Here is a 19,214-nt window from a genome sequence, read left to right on the forward strand (position 1 = left end):
AGAAATCTGTTCATTTCTTACTGAATTTAAGGAGTAGACAGTGTGTGTCGATCTCTGACGCGTAGAGGTTAACGGATTTACAATACGTATGGACGTACGCATAAACGATGGCATCCGGGAGTAGTGTTAAAGCCCGGAGGCTCTATTTCTTGCGCGTACGGACGCACTTACAGTTAGTCGCGGGTATAATCGTTGCATCTGCGTTGCAGTTTACTCTGGTTTATATATGAACATCCTAGACGTACGTGTCCCGTTATCGAGATCCGTATATGAGACTAGCAGCGTCAGCGATCAACAAAGCTTATTAGAGCCCTAAAATATCCTCACTGCAAGACTAGTTTTAAAAAATTTAACAAATCTTCCTCCCCATAAAGATATCGCGAATTTTTGAAGAAAGAGTACAATTTCGAACGAAATAGCACCGATCTTTGCCAATCCCCCGATGAAACGAAACTCACGGCAGCGAAGAGATAAGCTCGAACGCGCATCATCGTCGTTCCAAGCAGTTCCAATCGGAATTCCTTGAATTTCCATCGCGTGGTTCGCTGCAGGGAGCAATTAGATCGACTTATCGTACACGTACGCGAGCGTTTCCAGTAATTTACCGAACGCGAACCGCGGATCGACGAACGTTAGACGCTCCGGGGATTTGTCACCGTTCTCCACCGCGTGTCTCCCGGCTCCTCTGCGATCCTCGAGCGTAACTTTTCTGGTCAGGTTACGCGAACCGAGCGGGATACAAGCCTTAATGATGTCCATCTTTGGCGGTCGCCGCCGTGTTTGGCGCTCGGCGATCGACACTTTTGTCCTAGAAACGCACGCAACCCGCGGCATGAACAGAGAGGCCCCTTCAAAATGGCGGCGACGCGGTTCGATTTTGCGCGTGGATTTTTCGTTCGACCGTAAATAACACAATCGTACGATAAATCGTTGGGTCTGTTCGTTTCGCAGGGCTCCTGTGCCATTTGGACGACGCCTGCACCTCGAACCCCTGTCACGAGGGTGCGATCTGCGACACCAGCCCCATCAACGGATCATTCACATGCTCCTGCGCGACGGGTTACAAGGGGGTGGACTGCTCAGAGGACATCGACGAGTGCGAGCAGGGTGAGTGTCGAATTCATTTTATATTTTTCTTTCAATCCATTGAATTGCATTTGATTTTCAAAATTAGCTTATCGAGGGGCAAGGTATTTTTATTCGCTCCAACAGGTATTCATTTTTTGTAGTAAAATATATTTTACTATTTTAAATTAATCGTCGAATTATTTTTATTTACTCCAACGGGTCGATTGAGACTTATGTGTATTTATTTTTTGTAGTAAAATATTTTTTACTGTTTTTTTTTTTGGAATATAAAATTAGTCGTCAAATCATTTTAATTCTTTCTACCAGGACAACTAAGATTTACGTATATTTTTCTTATTGCAGTAAAATATTTTTTACCATTATTTGTAATTTAAAATTGACCATCAAATTATTTTGATACACTCCAACAGGTCGACTAAAACTTAGGTGAATTTTTTTGTTTTATTAAAATGCTTTTTTTTACCATTATTTATAATTTAAAATTGACCATCAAATTATTTTGATTCATTCCAACAGGTCGACTAAGCCTTACGTGAATATTTTTATTTTACTAAAATGTTTATTTTACCGTTATTTATAATTTAAAATTGACCATCAAATTATTTTGATACACTCCAACAGGTCGACCAAGTGCATCGACCCAACGGATTATTAATTTAACGAAATGGTTTAGTTTAAGCTAATCTCGCGTTCGAAACGAAAGCAATGCTCTGGCCAGCGCCTCACGGAGCTTCATCGAGCATAGTTATTAATGATTCGCTCGATCTAAAAAAACCCCCCCGATGATGATTTCGCGCATGAGCGAGCCCAGAAGCGTATCTCGAGGAACGTATCTGATAGATTTTATCGCATCGCGTACCCACGCGAAAATACTTCAGCGGAATAACAAATGATCGTCGTACGATGTTTTGTGCTTGATAGGGAATTTAAGCAACTCGAGTAGAATCGATCAAGACATATTCAGTCCTTCAACGTTTGCTATTTCAACATTTTTAACAATCTAATAGTCTCGAAAAAGTTTCACTAGAATCAGAGAAATATATGCATATACAGTTATCAGAACAAAATAATTCCTAAATTACTTTGTTCACAATTTGTTACTATTATTATCAGCCCTTTATTATTAATATTTATGAATTAGAAGTTTTAATTTTTGAAGCAAATTTTTTTCAAGTAACCAATCTTAACTTTCTGAATAAAAATGCTCAAAGAGATATTCTTAAAAATGCCATAAATTACGTCCTATTAGAGATGCTTAAGTAACTTTGCGAAGACATCTTTGGACCATCGATGACGCTTTATTTTGTCTCGTTTGTCGATGACGTTTCGTCATCGGGCTCCAAGGATTTTAAATTAGATATCGATGAGATCAAACGATGGCCTCGTCGGTCGCGCAGGGTCAATACGTCGGTTAACGATTTTTATCTAGCCGTGCACGGTTTTACACGGCTCTTTTCACGACCTGCGCGCGTTAATATCGTTCAGATCGCGTGGGCGGTTGCGTACAACGAGCCAGACGATAAAAAGGCGAACCATAAATATTCGTGACTCGTTAAATTCGTCGAATTTGTATACAAAAATTTGAATTAAGAACCGCGTTACTCATAATTCAACGCGTACAATGTCTCGTTAAGTTCGACGCGCGGCCGCCATTGTACGTCGAATCGAAATAAATCATTGGTCGTTGAGAAAGAAACGCCAATTTCAACGAATATATATCGCGTCACTGATTTGTTTCGATACTTGTTGAACTTATTTGGTTCGAATTGTGAGGGCACAAATTTTTCCTTCTCGAAATTTTGCACGTATACCAAATTTAGAAATATTAAAATTACTGGAGATATCAACCCTTTGGGTTGCAGAATTTTAACTCTGGTTTTAGTATTAATCATTTTTTTTAATTATTAGAATCATTGCAATACAATTGAAGGAACTAAAAGTGTACTCAAAATTTTGTATCTATATAAAATCACATAAATTTAGAAATATTAGAATTACTAGAGATATCAATCCTTTGGGGCACAGAATTTTAATTCTGGTTTTGGTATTAATCATATTTTTCTTTTTTGCAACTTGGGACAAATTCAAAATAGAAATCAGAATTATTAGACCAAAATATAATTACTGCAATTTAAATAAAAGACTAGAAAGCAAAGAACTCAATTCCCAAACATTAGAATAATAAATAAAATTGATCAGTTCACTGTACCAACAAACATTGTTTCCATTCACTATTTAAAATTGCAAAAACATTCACATCAAACGTGATTATTCAATTGCTCATAATTCGTAAAGAAAAGGAAATGACAAACAATAAATCGATAAGAAGTTCGTCGATTTTCTAAACTCAATAACGACAGAGATGTACGATCGACGCGAGAGATCGAGAACAGTTGATAATTATCAGATTAATGTCCAGGATCGTGCGAGAAAGCCCCTACCGATCGGGCAAATTGAAATCCCACACGTGGTAGACTGCCGGCCGGGAATCGATCGATTACGATCGATTAATTCGGTCCCTGGATGCGCTTCATTCATCCTGCGTGCTTCGATATCCGAGTTTGTTGCCTCCCTTCCCGTTGTCGCCGATCGCGATTGATCCATCATGAACGGGAAATCCTTGATCAGTTGCATTGCGGCAATCTTATCTGGATACGTCTGACTGCAAAGTATCCGATTACTTACGATCGATTTTGTGGGAAACGTGCCGTTATGTTACACTGTCGTTACACTTTCATTACACTTCGATGCAAAACGTTGTCCAGAGATTATTACAGAATGTCTTTTCAAATTGGAAAATTAGAGAACATTTAGAGTTCATTAAAATTTTTTTTTGGATGTACAGTTATACGTATTTGTATTTGTACATTGTCATGGGTGATTCACTTCACAAAATAAAAAAGGAAATTTGTTTTTTATAATATAAATTTATTAATTATATATGGAGATATTTGAGGGTTTAAATAAGAATAAATTAAAAGTAATAATTGTAAACGGTGATGGCACGCTGGATATGTCGGTTCTCGTTTGGTCACTGAGGTGCAGCTGCATTGAGCGCGGTCACACTACTGGGATGGGTTACCGCTAGGAAATAAAACACGTATATATTATTGATTTTATAAGATTTAATTAATTACATCATTTATAATTGCATTTACCTGCTTCGAATGGACGTTAATATTAAATAAAAAGACAACAAAAAATTACTTTATAAATAAAAGTAACCAACGCAATAAACAACATTTGGTGAAAACAAGAAATTAAAGAGAATTCATAAAGAAAAACAAGTTTTCATTCATAGCGAATCACCATTATAGTGTACGAATACGAGTAGGAAAATGGACTAGTTAATAAATTTCGAATCTTTACAACAAAGTGTCCTCCTGCAATTAGAACATTATTACACAATGATAGTATAGGAAACTCATAAAAAGAATTGCTACCGACAATAAATATCAATTCTGAAAAATTCAAATAACTTGCAACTTGAGAAAGAAGATTTTACAATTACCTTTAGTAACGTATACAATTAAAATAACCCGTTGTTAAAAAAGTTGCTCGAACGTAACAATAAATATCAATTCCGAAAACTAAAAATAATTTGCAACTTGAGAATTTCCAATTACCTTCGATAACGTTATGTAATTAAAATAACCAGATGACGTTGGAAAAATAAGTTCGAATCGGTTCGAAGAGCCCGGAATAAATATTTGATCTTGCACGAAGACGGTTGTAAGCTGCAGAAGTATGTAGGATTTTTCAATAATGGGGCAGGAAGAACTGGAAGGGAAGGGGGGTGGGGGACAGTTCTTTTGAAACATTTCACATCGCGATCTCGTTCTCTCGGGAGCATTCCACGCGAACACCTGTAGGGTGCACTGCACTTTAATAAGTATCCTTCGCCTTTTTCTTATTTCCGTTTCGTATCTCCGGGGCGAACTTGTCATTCGTAAGCCCTCTCCCCTCCGCCGTGCCTTTGAGAATGAGTCGCCCTGATGCGCAGCTTACGATCGAAGGGCTCCGCGCGATCCATCGAGCCCTGAACGCCGACGATTATTAATAATTCCACCGAGATAATTGATGGTCCGGACGGGAATTTATGTTTCGAACTGTGCGTTACACGTTGTTATCGATCGATCGACAGTTGTCTCTGAAAGCAATTTCGTCGGATCCCTTTGAATCGGTCCGTCAAAATCGTATCAAGAATTTCTCCAGGGTTCAAAGCCATTTTTCAATTCGAAATAGAATAGAGAAAATATCAGATTTTTTATTTTTCGTTGACATGGGTTTTTAGAGTGCAGAAATATAATTTTAAAGAGACTCTTTACCAATGCAATTATTTAATGAAACGTAGAAAAGTTGTGCAAAGTACATTAAATATGGATTGTGCAACTGGCGCAATATGACACGCGATATCCTCGATCAGGATCTTTATATTAGGTTTCCGTTGGTCTTAGCACATCCTCTAGAGTTGCATTCCATGGGTCCCGGACCGGTTTCAGAACGATTTTATATAGGAGCAATTTGTTTTCGATCGAGAGCTTTGATCGACGATTCAGAAGCCCCGAGTACATATTTCTGAAACCTCTCTTTCATAAGCCTTTTATCGATGTTTAAGTCAGGGGTATCCGATCTTATCGGATCGTTGATCACATTCGTTGTTCGAGAGGACTGTTGGGCAAATAGTCGTGAAATCGAAATGCGCTAATTGGATTTCGTTAGACTTGATCTAGTCGTTCTTGCAAGAACGTCGCTCCAGGACTTTTATTAGAGCTGTTCGATCGACAGAAATTCCTCTATTGTCATATTAGCTATCACAGGGCGAGTATATTAAAAATAAATTATTTCAAATTAACATACTGAGGTTCCATCATCTTGCAGTGGATTCTTCTTTATAAAATTAAGAAAATAAAATTGGTCAAATTTTTCATCAGATTGGTAATCATTTACTAACATTCACGTATCCAAAGATGACTGATATAATTTTCTTTTATGATTTCAATCATTCTAATTTAATCCAAACCTGTGAGAGATATAAACTCTAACAGTTTTATTAATAAACACAAGAAATGAAGTCATAAAGAAGTAGATTCTTCGCACAGAATTTTTCTTGCAATTCTTCGTAGTTTAATCCAGCAAAGGATGCAAATACCCATTCCCCACCAGTTTTATTAATACACTTCGCAAGAAACGAAGCCATAATAATAAAGTTTCCATTCACAGACTCCCAGGCGAAGAGATAAATAAATTCAATTTATGGCGTTCGATCGTAAACGTCGTAAGAGTTCGATGCGCGAGCTATTTTTCGAACAGATCGTCCCAGCTCGGAACGGCAGAAATTCATCGTTCGTTACGCGTACGTTCGCGGGGTAATGGGTTTGCAATTAACCGGTGGACAGGCCAGTAGTCGCGGTTTAATTAATAGTCCGGTAGAGAATCGAGCTCAGCATGGGGGCCCACACACCTCGACGATTTTCCGCGCCCGTAGCTTCCTCGGTTTATCTCGTTGCATTATCAGCCGGGATCCGATTTATGGTACCACGGGACGTCAATCCGCGTTGCCGCCATCGTTGACACGGAAATAAGCAACGGAGAGGCTGCGGCCGTGCTCGGTCACCTGTGAAACGGGAAAAATGGTAAACGGTCGTGGGTAACTAGAGATCCACGATTCACCGTTAACGCAAAACGAAATCGATCGTGACGAAACGGAAAGACTACATCGAGCGCTTTTTCTTACTTAATACAACGCCTTAATTTCACCTCGCTTCTTGCGCACAACGAAATTGAATAGACTTCCCCGTGTTTTGTATCGCGGTGAAATTTCCATCTTTCGAACGGGTTACGTAAGGTGTGTAAAAGAAATTTTATGGGGAGCACAGAGTTTCCTTGGATAGTAATCTTTCCCTTCCGGATAGTGTAGCTCGAGCTACCGTGGATTTTACAGTGGTTAAATATACACTTGAGAGGTGAATTTAACTGTGCAAAAATAATATAAAAAATTCAGTTTACTATAAAAGAATTAGTTTCGATTTATTTAAGAAATCAGAATTTTTCACTTCCGGATAGTGTAGCTGAAGCTACCTGTATAATAAAATATGGACTTTAGAAGTGAATTTAGCTGTGCAAAAATGATATAAAAAATTCAGTTTAGACATTTGATACATTTGTGTAGGAATTACTTTCTGTCAAGATTAACTAGACATAATCGTAAATCTCACTTCAGTCTATAAAACAGAGTACCTTCTGGATCGTCTATTGATTGTGCATATATGAGCCAATTAGTTTCCACATTACTCGTTGAAAAGAAAACACATATAATTAAACAGTCGTGCAGTAAAGCCTCGACACCTTCGATTTATATCAAGCAAATAACGAAATAACCTTCTCCCAAGAAATTGCTTGAAAAGTTGATACAAAAAATGGGAATGAAATCGAATTTAACGAGGGTAAGAACAAACGGTGGTAGATTAGCCTACATACGTTAGATTAGAGTCCGTGGAACGACCGTCGTCATCAGTTACGGCGTTGCTCGAGCTGGTTTTAGAAATCAAAGCCAACGAAGGTGCAGAAGAAGCACCTGAAAATGCATTCAAGTAAATCCCTTTCATACAGCTGGGCACCGATAATAAATACTCGCCGCCAGCCGTAGGCACCGGTTAATACATTTCGTTCCAGACAAAGACACTTCATTAATAATCGGAAACGCTTCTTTTGTATCCAGCGTGCTCCGGTTCGTTTCCATCTCCCTCTGTTCCATTCCTGACGCAAAATGGCCGTCCTCGTGTGGGGACTTCGCTCGCATTAGCGATCGTGTTTCCCCGGCGCGTTAATCAACCCGCAGCCACGGAATTAATTGGATTTCGGGGGTTGAACGTTAACAATATCTCGTTTACGCGTACCCGGGGGCGCCATTAGAGCAAACCGCGCGTCGCCGCGATTCATTTTCTGTATTTCATTACACGCGTGAAACGGCCTTGGTAATTTAGCAAACATTCAGCAGCATTACGACCGATCTAGCTATAAATCTACCGTACCCTGCGGTTTTCCTTTTTACAATAATTAATAACGTTCGTGACAAGGCAGCCGGAGAAAAAACAAAAAAAAAAAAATTTAATTATACGTTTCTCGATTTTTATTCTATTTATAGAGCTCTACTATTCAATTAAATCCATAATAATCGAGCGAAAGTACAAATTTTTCTTTTCCCCTCCCCTTCCCTCGACTGTGTATTAATCTCTGTCGACCTGGAGGCCTTGTGAAAAAACATGGCGATAATTTTATATCATCCCGAGGGTCGAAATGTGTAACAACCCGAAGGACATTACTGTATTTCCTGGGGAGATTAACGGGGCTACCGTGAACGATCCTTGGTGATAGTTCGTCGGGAGAAAGCGACGGGGAGGGCTACAGGAACGACTGGCCCTGCACCAGATTTCGGCCGTTAAAGTTTTTTACGGCCGCATAATGAATTAAGGATCTCAGTTTTTCTGAGCGTGTGGGCCCCCATTCGAGAACCCGTTCCTTTCGCTGGCCAGAAGGAACCCTGTGTGTCATGCTTCGAACCCGAGGTTTGTAATTAGGAAGACATTACTCAAAGAGGGCCCAGAACGATTCTTCGCGCGCCTCTTCTCCTCTTCGTCCCGCTGGCTCGCTCGGGGGCGTGATGGTACCTGATTCCTGCACACCGTGGACTAAATTATCGCTAGATTGCCACGTACTGGCTTTCCTGGCTGTTTCTAGTCGTTCGAAAGTGAGAAAGAGTTATTTAGACTCGAATGTCCGAGTTTAAGTCCGATCTGTGGTCGTGGATAGTTCATTTATTGTTTGCTTTCAAGTCTGTTCCAATCTTTTCGTACAGTATTATAAATATATCAACCCGTCTATATTTAATTATTTTGATAATTCGTGGTGGTAGATACGTGATAAATTATTAAGTTTTCGTTTTTGTACGTAAGATTTAAAATAAAATGAGCTCTGTTTACAGTTATGGCTTAATTTATTTCGAGAAGATCAAATTCCTTCCATTTTAAGGGGTTGGTATATTTATGATACGCACTGTATTTATTGTTTGCTTTCAAATCTGTTTCAATCTATTCACATATTGTTTTCGATCTGTTTTAGACAAATTTTATTTTCATGATTGATAGAGTACTTGTAAAGAGGGCCATAATTTGTTTCTAGTTGTTTCTGTACACCAAAGAACTCTTCTACTCACATTTAACTGCTTTAAGAATTGAATAGGTAATTGGAAGAACATTCAAATCTGTCTTCAACGCAGTGACAGAAAAGAAATATCGTAACCCATCGTAATAATAATATTTCACAGGGAATCACCGGCGACACCGCCGCACGGAAGCCAATTTTTTACGAGGTCCCAGTTACCCGCGAGTCCGTCGAGGCGGTTTTTGCACGGTCACGATCCATCAAGGGGCCGATTTTCCAGCAACCCCCTTTCCCAGTCCCCTTTTTCGTTTAAAGTTTTAATACCGTCGGGTGATTAGTCGAAGCTCACGCCCTCCTCATCTCATTTATCCCGGGCTTTTGTTTCTCTTTGAGGGGGCCTTTCGGTGGTACAAGTCATTAAATCCAGAGGAACGTCCACTTTCTTCCTGCTCATCTTCCTTGGACGATTGCCTCCGGGGGCCCCGTCAGATCCTCTGCTCCGATAAACGCGACAGCCTTTGCTCCCGCTCCGTGCATTGAAATCTCCGAAGATTAGCTCCGCCGATGAGCCCCAGCGGTCATAATTATTGGGGGATCGATGACGCGTTAGGGACGCTTCCGAGGGATCGTTTGGGAATCTCGATGGTAATTCTACGCAATTATTTCGAGTCTCGTTTTGAGAAAAGTGCGTACACACCCTCTTCTTGCGCTGAGAATAGCGATCGTTGCGGTTTATGGCTCGCGTCGCGTCTCCGTGGAAAACCTACGCGCTTCTTATTTTTACGTTCGAGACGAGCTTTGCTCGAGAACGCGAGTCAGTTCGATAATTTCGTAATCATCGTTCGAATTTACCTCGATGGATCGTAATTGGTGGAAGATAATTGTACAAGTGATAATTTGTTGTTCGTGAAAAGTATGTTTTTCCTTATTATATTATGTAAAAGATACTACAAAAATTAGCTGCCAAGACCTGCCAAAAAATGACAAAAAAATCTATTCTATGGTTGTGCATAAAATATACTATATAATAAATTAAACAACCTCACTGGAATTCCTGAACTTTATTCAAATTTATTTATTTTAGAATTTCAACTTTTTAATTTTTAATTTTCCTTGACGCGTCGCCTGTCGCTAAATTTGTTGCACGCGCCTAATTTGTAGCCAGAATCGAATCCATCACGATAAAGACGAGTCGATTAGATCGCGATCGATGTCTCAAGCAGAAGGGGACAAAACATCTGTCGATTTAAGCCTCCTTCCAGACCCGGTGACGTTAATTGCAATTTTATTCCGCACGATGAAAATTTCGTTCTTGCGTCTCGTCGTCGGTCGCCCGTTTTTCGACCGCGATTCCCACAAAGGAAAACCACCACTGGACGAGATCAGCTAATTTCAGGGGACCAGGCGTAATTTATTCGGAGATCTCTTCCCGAGAGGGACGCCTGTCCCCGATATAAGGTCGTCTTTCTTGCAATTCGTTCGGAGGAGGTCGACGAATACGCGAAAAAGAAGTCCTCATCCCCGTGGCTTTCCCTCCCCCTCCGGCCTTTCTCTCCCTCTCTCGTGTACCTTATAAATATTTACGTTGGATTCCTGAAAACGTCGGTCCATTTGCAGCGAAGGACCACCGCAAACCGGGTCGTGCCGCGACCGCCCGTCCGGTGTTGAATTACATCGTCCACCATCTTTGTGGGTCCTGAAATTCCCCGAGACGCGCGAAGGTGACACCGTCGAGACGTCATAATTCGTGGCAAGCGGGGTGAAAGTGCCTCGCGTGTCGTAAAAGTTGCTGTTGTTGTTATTTTTTAACCAACTGCTCCGGTTACAGCGACCATTTCGGTTCTCCAAGATGGCGGGAGGCCTGCATTTTTTACCCCTTGTCCGGCGATTCATTTTTTAACAAACTTACTTCTTCAAATGATTTATTAGTCAGACTACTGTGTACTAATTAAATTTTTCAAATACATTAGGTAAACATTTTAAATAATTTTGGGCAGGTGTAGATCTTTAGAATTTAGTTTGTATTAATTATGGGGGAGCAACTCGTCATTTTCTAGCAAATTTGCTTCTTCAGATGATTTATTAGCCACACTACTGCAGGGATAATTATTGAAAATTGAATTAATATTGATTAATTTTTATTAAATTTTCGAATTTATATCCAGATATGGTAGATAAACCTTTCAAATATTTTGGGCAGGTGTAGCTCGTCAAAGTTTAGTTTAGCAGAAATTATATAAGAACAACTAGTCATTGTCAGTCGAGGGATTAATTGGATTATATGCAAATACTGCTAACAGTATTGCAAATAAGAGATGTCTGTTCTTTAGCCTTTCATAGTAGTACTTTTGTCGAATATTTGTTTTTTGGTGAATATTTGCAAGAAATATTCGAAAAGAAAATAGCAAGCAACAATTGCAAAATACGTTTACTATTTCCAATATTTGAATCTTAGTATAAGCAGCAAATAATATTTTCTCATGATTCAAACATTCGATAAAACATTTCGATGTTTACTATTTTATATCAATATTCAAGTTTTCCCCAGTCCTGAAAGAGTCTAAAATCGACGTTTTAATCTGTTCGAGGCGTCGAAAAGATTGACCCCGATCGAGTCCTCGTTTTTTCTCGAACGTAACGGGCTTCGTGTGAGTCCCGCTCATTGCGTGCCAGTGCAAACAACGCGGTAACGCGTAACGAAATCCCTCTTCGCGGTCGAGCCTCCCCCGGTGCTTCAAACCCCGGCTTCCTTGCCTCCTTCTTCGTTTTCGAGGCGAAGTTGACTCGGGCCGGATCTCCTCGGAGGCACCGGGGGTCTCCGTTCGCTACCTGCCCGCTAAACAAAGACCCATTGTTACACCGAAATTTGGCAACGTCGCCCCGACAATGGTAAACCGATACGAGCAGAGGCAGTTCGTATACCTGGCCTGGGCACGTCGGCATACCTGCACCGCCTTGGAAATCCAGGATACGTGGTGGGTATTGTCCACGAGGCGCAAGTGTGTCCCTGTTTGTTGGAAATCATCTTCGAGATGGTTCGATTCCTCTAGTCTCTATTGATGATTCGAGTCTCATTGTCAACGAGTATTTCATTATTCTTTGATTCGATCCTCTTTTACCTGGATGCCTGCAATCTTAAGTTCGAGATTCTTCGTTGCATTTTTAGCAAATTATTCATTGATGTCTGTTAGCTCTAGAAGTATTAGCAATTGTGGTATAGATATTTGAGGAAATAAATGTTTATTCATTCTTTTGAAAAATTGAGAATTGACCAGTTGGATGGAGTATAAACAGTCGATGCTTCAATTTTAGTTTCATCTTTAAAGCAAGACTTTATTAGAAGCTGTGAAATTTTGCATATGCTAAGAGTAGCAAATAAGTTTTTCCCCTTTCTTATAATCCTATTTTTTAATTTGAAATTCAGTTATTCTGTCCTTCTTAAATGATCCTAGTGGTAAATAAAACTACTCATTTTTCAAAGAATTAATTTTTGTTATTATATTTGGAGGGATTGGATTCTCAAATTTTTTTAAGAATCTCCTCTTCTCCTCAGACATTCTGTATCTACTTGATCTCTTCTAAGTCCTGCTGGAAGCAATTTGCAATTCAGAGACCGATATTCCTCCTCCTGGAACCCACTTTTATGACTCGAGGACTCTCAGGCCCCTTTTGCGAGATTCCCCAATTCAAACACGAGCAAGACGAGCAAAACTGAGAGAGAAAGAGAGAAAGAGAGAAAGAGAGAAAGAGAGACGCTTACGGTGTGTCGTCGATGATGCAGAACAGGACGTTGCTCGGGGTAATAAGATTTTGCCGGAAGTGGAGGCTTAGGAAGCGGCCTCGCCAGGCCTCGTATCTGGCGAGCCACGGTGGCAGCGGCTCACAAACGAATCTAATTAAACGCTAAATTGTTATTTTAAGTTTAATAACGACCGTAATGACCTCACGCTCCGGCCCGTGCTCTGTTATTATCTAGATTGCATATTTTCCGGTAGATTAAGTTCCGCGAGAGCTGCTCGCAAGAAGTGGAGGCATCCCTCTCCTCCATCGGCTACCGACTGAACGAAACTCGCAAACTGCGCCCCCGGAGGGAGTACGATTGATCGATTATCCGCGATATTATATACGCGGACGCGTAATGCACCTACGATATTACGAAAACGACGCGGAATGGCCGCCGGGGCAATGGCGGGCTGAATATTCCGCGTCAGGTTGGTGGCCGGAGCTCTAAAAATAATTATAACCCACCATTTATTTCAGTAAAGCGACCAAATGTTAATTATTTGCTCGATTTTTCTCTCAGTAGATCAATAATAAATTATTTGTTACGTTTATTTCATGCAACGGTGAAATTATTAATTTATTTGAATGCAGATTTTATGCTTCTTCGACTAGACAATTTTTGATTTGTCTCTTTGTTCTTTTAAATATAATAGAGATCTATATTTTCATTTAGGGATTATTTTTCATGGGACTTCATCTTAGAATGATATTTAGTAGATTATAAATTTTGTCAAATTCACTGCTTCGAAATTGCATTATTGAAATTTTTATCCAAATACAAATTCTCTCCTTCCCTGACTATTCAACTTTTTAAAAATAGAAATCACTATTTTTATTCAGTGATACTTTTCTATCAGGAATTTTTTTCTCGAAAGTACGTAGGATTTCGAAGTTATGTGTACTCATAAAAAATGGTTGTATTTGACCCCAGAACCCAGAAATCATTTTTTTAGAACGATTCGAAATTTTTTTTTTTTCATCGAAAAATTTAGACAGCTACCTCCTGTCGATTTTTCTTAGAAATTCGTTTATCATTTTTAGTGCTGTTGTTTGACGCCCTACAGAAATGTTGTCTAATACTTTTTTATAGGTATCCATGAGCTCTACTTCCATACTAAATTTCAAAGAGATCCATTAACTATTGTAGGAGTTATGGCCGTTTGAAAATTGGACCCTTTTTTATGGGGGTTTTCTAACTTTACAGGGTTAAGAAACAACTTTTTCAATATTCTTAGAATTTATACATATTCTCCATTAAAATACGCGTTGTTTGCCTTTTTAAACATTAAAATCCTCCAATCCGTTCAGAAATTATGATGCTTTAAAGATACGCATGTAATTTCAGGGAGACATTTCTGGCCTGAAATTATCTTTTCGGTAATGAATTTTTTTCTCGAAAGTGCGTAGAATTTCGGGGGTATGTCTATTGACCAAAAATGATTGTAATAGACCCCTGCAACTAAAAATAATTTTTTTAGATAGATTTGAAATTTTTTAATTTCGCCGAAAAATTTGTACAACTTGAATTTTTTTCTCAAGATTGCGTAGGAATTCGAGGATATGTGTATTCACCAAAAATGATTCTAATTGACTCCCACAACTAAAAATAATTTTTTTAGATAGATTTGAAATTTTTTAATTTCGCCAAAAAATTTGTCCTCCTTGAATTTTTTTCTCAAGACCGCGTAGGATTTCGGGGGTATGTGTATTCACCAAAAATGATTCTAATCGACCCCCAGGACTAATAATAATTTTTTTAGAACGATTTGAAATTTTTTAATTTCGCCGAAAAATTTGTCCTTGAATTTTTTTCTCAAGTCTGCATAGGATTTCGAGGGTATGTGTATTCACCAAAAATGTTTCTAATTGACCCCCGGGACTAATAATAATTTTTTTAGAACAATTTTTCACAAATTGCCCTGAATGGTCGGTGTCTTGAGTCCCCAAAGCGTCGTCCTTGAGATCCTCAGGCGACCGATTCGTCATCTGTTCGTCCTCGGCGCTCGATTGCGAACACGACGGAGCAATGCGTTTCTTGCTCGCCCCTGGCTGCTCCGTAACACACGTACAACCCCTCCCCAGCCTTCTGCGGCCTTTTCTCCCTAGGTTCTTTCTGCGCCTCCTTCCGCAGCGGTCAAACGTCGCGCGCGGCGACAGCAATTACCCGGGGGTCGGAAAAACCGTCGGCGAATTACACGAGGCCGGTATGCGAGCGTGCCACGGCCAGAAGCGGACGCCACTTTATAAACGGCCGCTGTCGTTGCCCTTAGAAAAGTTCATAAATATCGCGGGGTAATTGTACGCGTTGTCCTGGGAACGGTTGTAACGAGCCCGCAGCCTGCCACTTTCGCGTCTCGCTCCTCCCGCGAGCTTCTGTTCGCTTGTTCTGTGGGATCACATTGTATGTTAAGTGACGCGATCGTTGCTGGCTGCAACAGGATTTTGAGTCCTGCGGGGTATCGGCTTTGGATCAGGATTGAGAGCTCCTAACGGCACGCTCTTTGGCCTTTTGGAGCATACTCGAGCTTAGGATCTCTGCACAGCACTTGGGGCACTTCATACTAATTGTATTAATTTGATAGAAAAGTCAAGTCACATAGAAAATTAACTGCAGTGGAATCAGGCCCATCTGCAACAATTTCAGGACTTTCTCAGGACCATTTTGTGAATGGAAATGTGAACTGTAGACTATAATGATTTACTATAAATAGAACTAAACTTCGTCTCGCTATATTCCAAAGCAAAACAAAATTGCAGTCGCTGCTACAGTAATTTTATTCCTCAAGAATCTCCAGAACATGGTTTCGTATTTAAACAAAACTAGTGAGCAGATTGCACGTCGGAAGGTTACGAGTTACCCAGAGAATGAGGCAACTTGGAAAGATTTAAGGCTTCTAACGGATTGCTACTTATCCCTTTAGAGGAGTCCGTTCTTGGCTCGATGAGGTGTAATACGTTCTAAACACTTCGACGCTTGCATTTAGTGGGCGTGTAAAGAGGTGCTTGTATTATATTTGTCGACCAACGTTCTTCCTTCGTGAAAACATCGATTACGTTCGAGTATTTCGACTTAATTCCATGATTTTAAAACTGACAAATTTTTCTTGCTTTTGATAGCTCATTAAAGTTTCTCAGAACCTTAATGTCAACAAATATTCATATATAGAAGTCACCTTACCAAATTGCATGATTTGTACAAATTATAAGATATAAATCAAATATCGCTATATGTACGTTACAGAATTTTGTAACCAATTTTTTTGTCTGTATTCTCATTAAAAGATTTTGAAACATTGAGAAGTGCAAGAAGACGGTGTGTGGGGTAAAATTTCGACCAGCGGGGCGCAGTACTTCCCTTTCGTTGTATTCAGTAATAACCGAGAAAGTAAAACGTAATACAAAACTGGTCGATCCGATCGACGGTAAACGTAGTACCATACAATTCTCAAGATTCATCCGTTCATTAGCACGCACTTTCTCCCATCAGCGTTGGAGAACGCGGGCCGAAGTCTGATTAAGGTAATCGCCGACTAATTTCCATAAAAGCGCATCGTACACCCAACTTTCCTCGCGCACGCAACGAGGATGTTCAATTCTCGCTGAAAAACTCGATTCTGAATCGAGACTGTTCACGTAATCACTGAAAGAATAATTCGAAATCTTTACGAGAAAAAACAAAATTAAATAAGCCATATATACGGCGATGGTGAGTTTAAAAATAATCTTCGTTTTTTTAATTCTATGTTAAAAGTATCTAATATAGTTCTGTTATAAAGGTTTCACGTTCTTCATTATATGCATGTGTGCGGTATGTTAAGTTTTATTATTCAAAAAAGCTAACGCAGGCGGCCATCTTTATACTTCGCGTTGCACGCGCTTATAAAGTATCTCTACGCGTTCTTATTTGTCTCTTCTTGGTATCTTTAATTAAATGAAGATTTACAAAACGTTCTTAAAACGTCCCCTTACTACTTTAGTTAAATACAAATTTGCAAAAGGTTATTATTAACACGTTTCGTTATTCGAAAGCCAGGCGGGCGGCCATCTTTGTACTTTGCGTTGCAGTGCGCATGCGCTGCATTTGTTCTTAGCCGCGCGCTTGCACGCGTTAATAAGGGATCTCAGTGCGTTTTTGTTTTCTTGTTATCTTCATCTTTTTGCCTCTCCTTACTACTTTTAATTAATTAAAGACTTACAAAACGTTATTATTGACACGTTGATTACTAAATTAAAACCTTAACATTTCTCACGAGACCAAAACTTTGATTTTAGAAAATTGTAAACTACAGAACCTAAAATTCATGGAATCCTGAACATTTCAACTCGAGAATGAATTTTTCTAGTTCCATATTGAAAAATCCTGTCACGCCATAATTTTTGTCTCGTGTTGTACGAAATTTTGTAAAACTGCCAATCGAATGAAACTTGTCGATATCAAAATCGACGTTTCAGGGAAGCCACTCTCAATGAGACGTTCGTTTCGCGAATGTCGATAGACCGACGGTAATAATCGTATTGTAATTAGAGCGAATCGCGCAGCGCCGAGAAAATAGACCATTCCAAATGGATCGTCGGGCAAGAGAGCAGCCTGGAGAATGGTACTCTTGGAATCCGTGGCCAGCAGCTTCCTTCTTATGGTCGTCGTCCGTGCCTCCTCTGCGTGCTTCTTCTCCCTTCTTTCCCTAATGGCGACGCCGCGAAAAACCTACGACGAGTTGGCCAATTAAGGCGCACTACCGTGTATTTGTCGTGCGTCCCACGGGGGATGCACCTGCGTGCTGGACTTTGATTCTTGCACGGCTATTAATTATTATGCGCCACGCGTTCGCGGGCAGTTTTAATTATACCGGCCCCCGTCGCGGCCAAGTTTCGCTCGCGCGAACAATCCCTTCTCGAGGGCCCTGGTACGTTCTACCGTACTTTGTTTCCTTATTGATCGGTTCCCCGTGGAGGGAACTTTCCACAGGAAAAGGCGTTTCCGTGGATCGACTTTCACTTAAAAACCAGAGATTACGAGAGTCGATCTGGGTCGAAAGAGTTTTACCCGATACGGTAGGCGACGATTTCGGAGTTTACGAGAAAGATTGCCTGTTAACATTTTTGACACAGTCAGGGAGGGGGGCGAATGGAAATTTGTTTTGACCCAAAAATGTTCGTGGTTGTCGAACGTATTACCTCAATATCTTAAGCTTGTCCCGTTCGAATATATCGGATACGATAATTTCCCTTTCGTGCTCGCTTTCACTATAACGTGCCAAACTCTGTAAACTATTTCCGCGTAAATATTAAAATGAAGTTTCATGTATTCGATCCAAGGTTGAATTCTGAATTTGTTTAATCTTCAAGCAGATTCTTATAGAAATGAACTGACGAACCTTAAGCTACGTTGAACCGTTCGTATGTAAATAACCGTGTCGTTGAAATGTTTGACATCGTGTCTTCATTCAACTACGCGATTATAGCGAGATTACGAAGACGACTAGCTCCTATTTCGACCATCGTAAACTCGAATGTGCAAGCTGTCGTGCACCTGCTGCGCCGTGGATACTATTAATTTGCATAATTTTCTATTTCAAACGCGCGATGATATTCGCCTCGAACATTAACCATATGTTTTCCATCTATTATTTCGAAATAATTCAGCCGAAGACGTTTACCGTGCGTTGAACTCGCACTTGAACCACTTCCGTACCCTCATTTGTACATAACGAACATTGTTCCAGCTTTTTTAATACCATGTATACAATAAGATTGCAAAAAACAAATCGTGCAAATTGGTTTCAAAACTGCCTGCATATATTTTGATTAAATTGCACCAAATACGTGATTATGGTGTATTAACTTTGAACAATGGTCCACAATAGTGTCTATGTGCCATTCATTACGTGTTACATGGATTACTTTGTAGTCAATGTCGACTGTCACCTGTTGGATCATCTATTGATTATACAGGGTGTTCAGCCACTAAATAAAGACAAAATAAGACGAAAATCAAGAATACCAATTTGTTGATAGAGACTTCGTTACAAAGTTATTAGCAAAATTATAGTTAAAAATTATTAATAAAATTTGTTCACCTACACGAATTTTTTTCTCGAAAGTGCGTAGAATTTCGAGGGTGTGTTTATTCACCAAAAATTCTTGTAATTGACCTCCTCAACCGAAAATAATTTTTCTAG

The 19,214-nt window shown here is 39.8% G+C and overlaps 1 protein-coding gene across 2 annotated transcripts in view; it reads left to right on the forward strand.

Annotated features, from left to right (window-relative positions):
• LOC122398504 (neurogenic locus Notch protein) overlaps nucleotides 1-19,214 on the forward strand; it is a 321,286-nt gene that overhangs the window by 197,659 nt on the left and 104,413 nt on the right. For both annotated transcript variants that reach the window (XM_043398420.1, XM_043398419.1), the window contains exon 7: nucleotides 952-1,107. In XM_043398420.1, coding sequence (XP_043254355.1) covers nucleotides 952-1,107 — 156 coding nt within the window. The remainder of the gene's footprint in view (nucleotides 1-951; nucleotides 1,108-19,214) is intronic.

Source organism: Colletes gigas, unplaced genomic scaffold (assembly GCF_013123115.1).
Source record: "Colletes gigas isolate AHSC1104 unplaced genomic scaffold, ASM1312311v1 Colletes_gigas_Sc00011, whole genome shotgun sequence".
Lineage (NCBI taxonomy): Eukaryota > Metazoa > Arthropoda > Insecta > Hymenoptera > Colletidae > Colletes > Colletes gigas.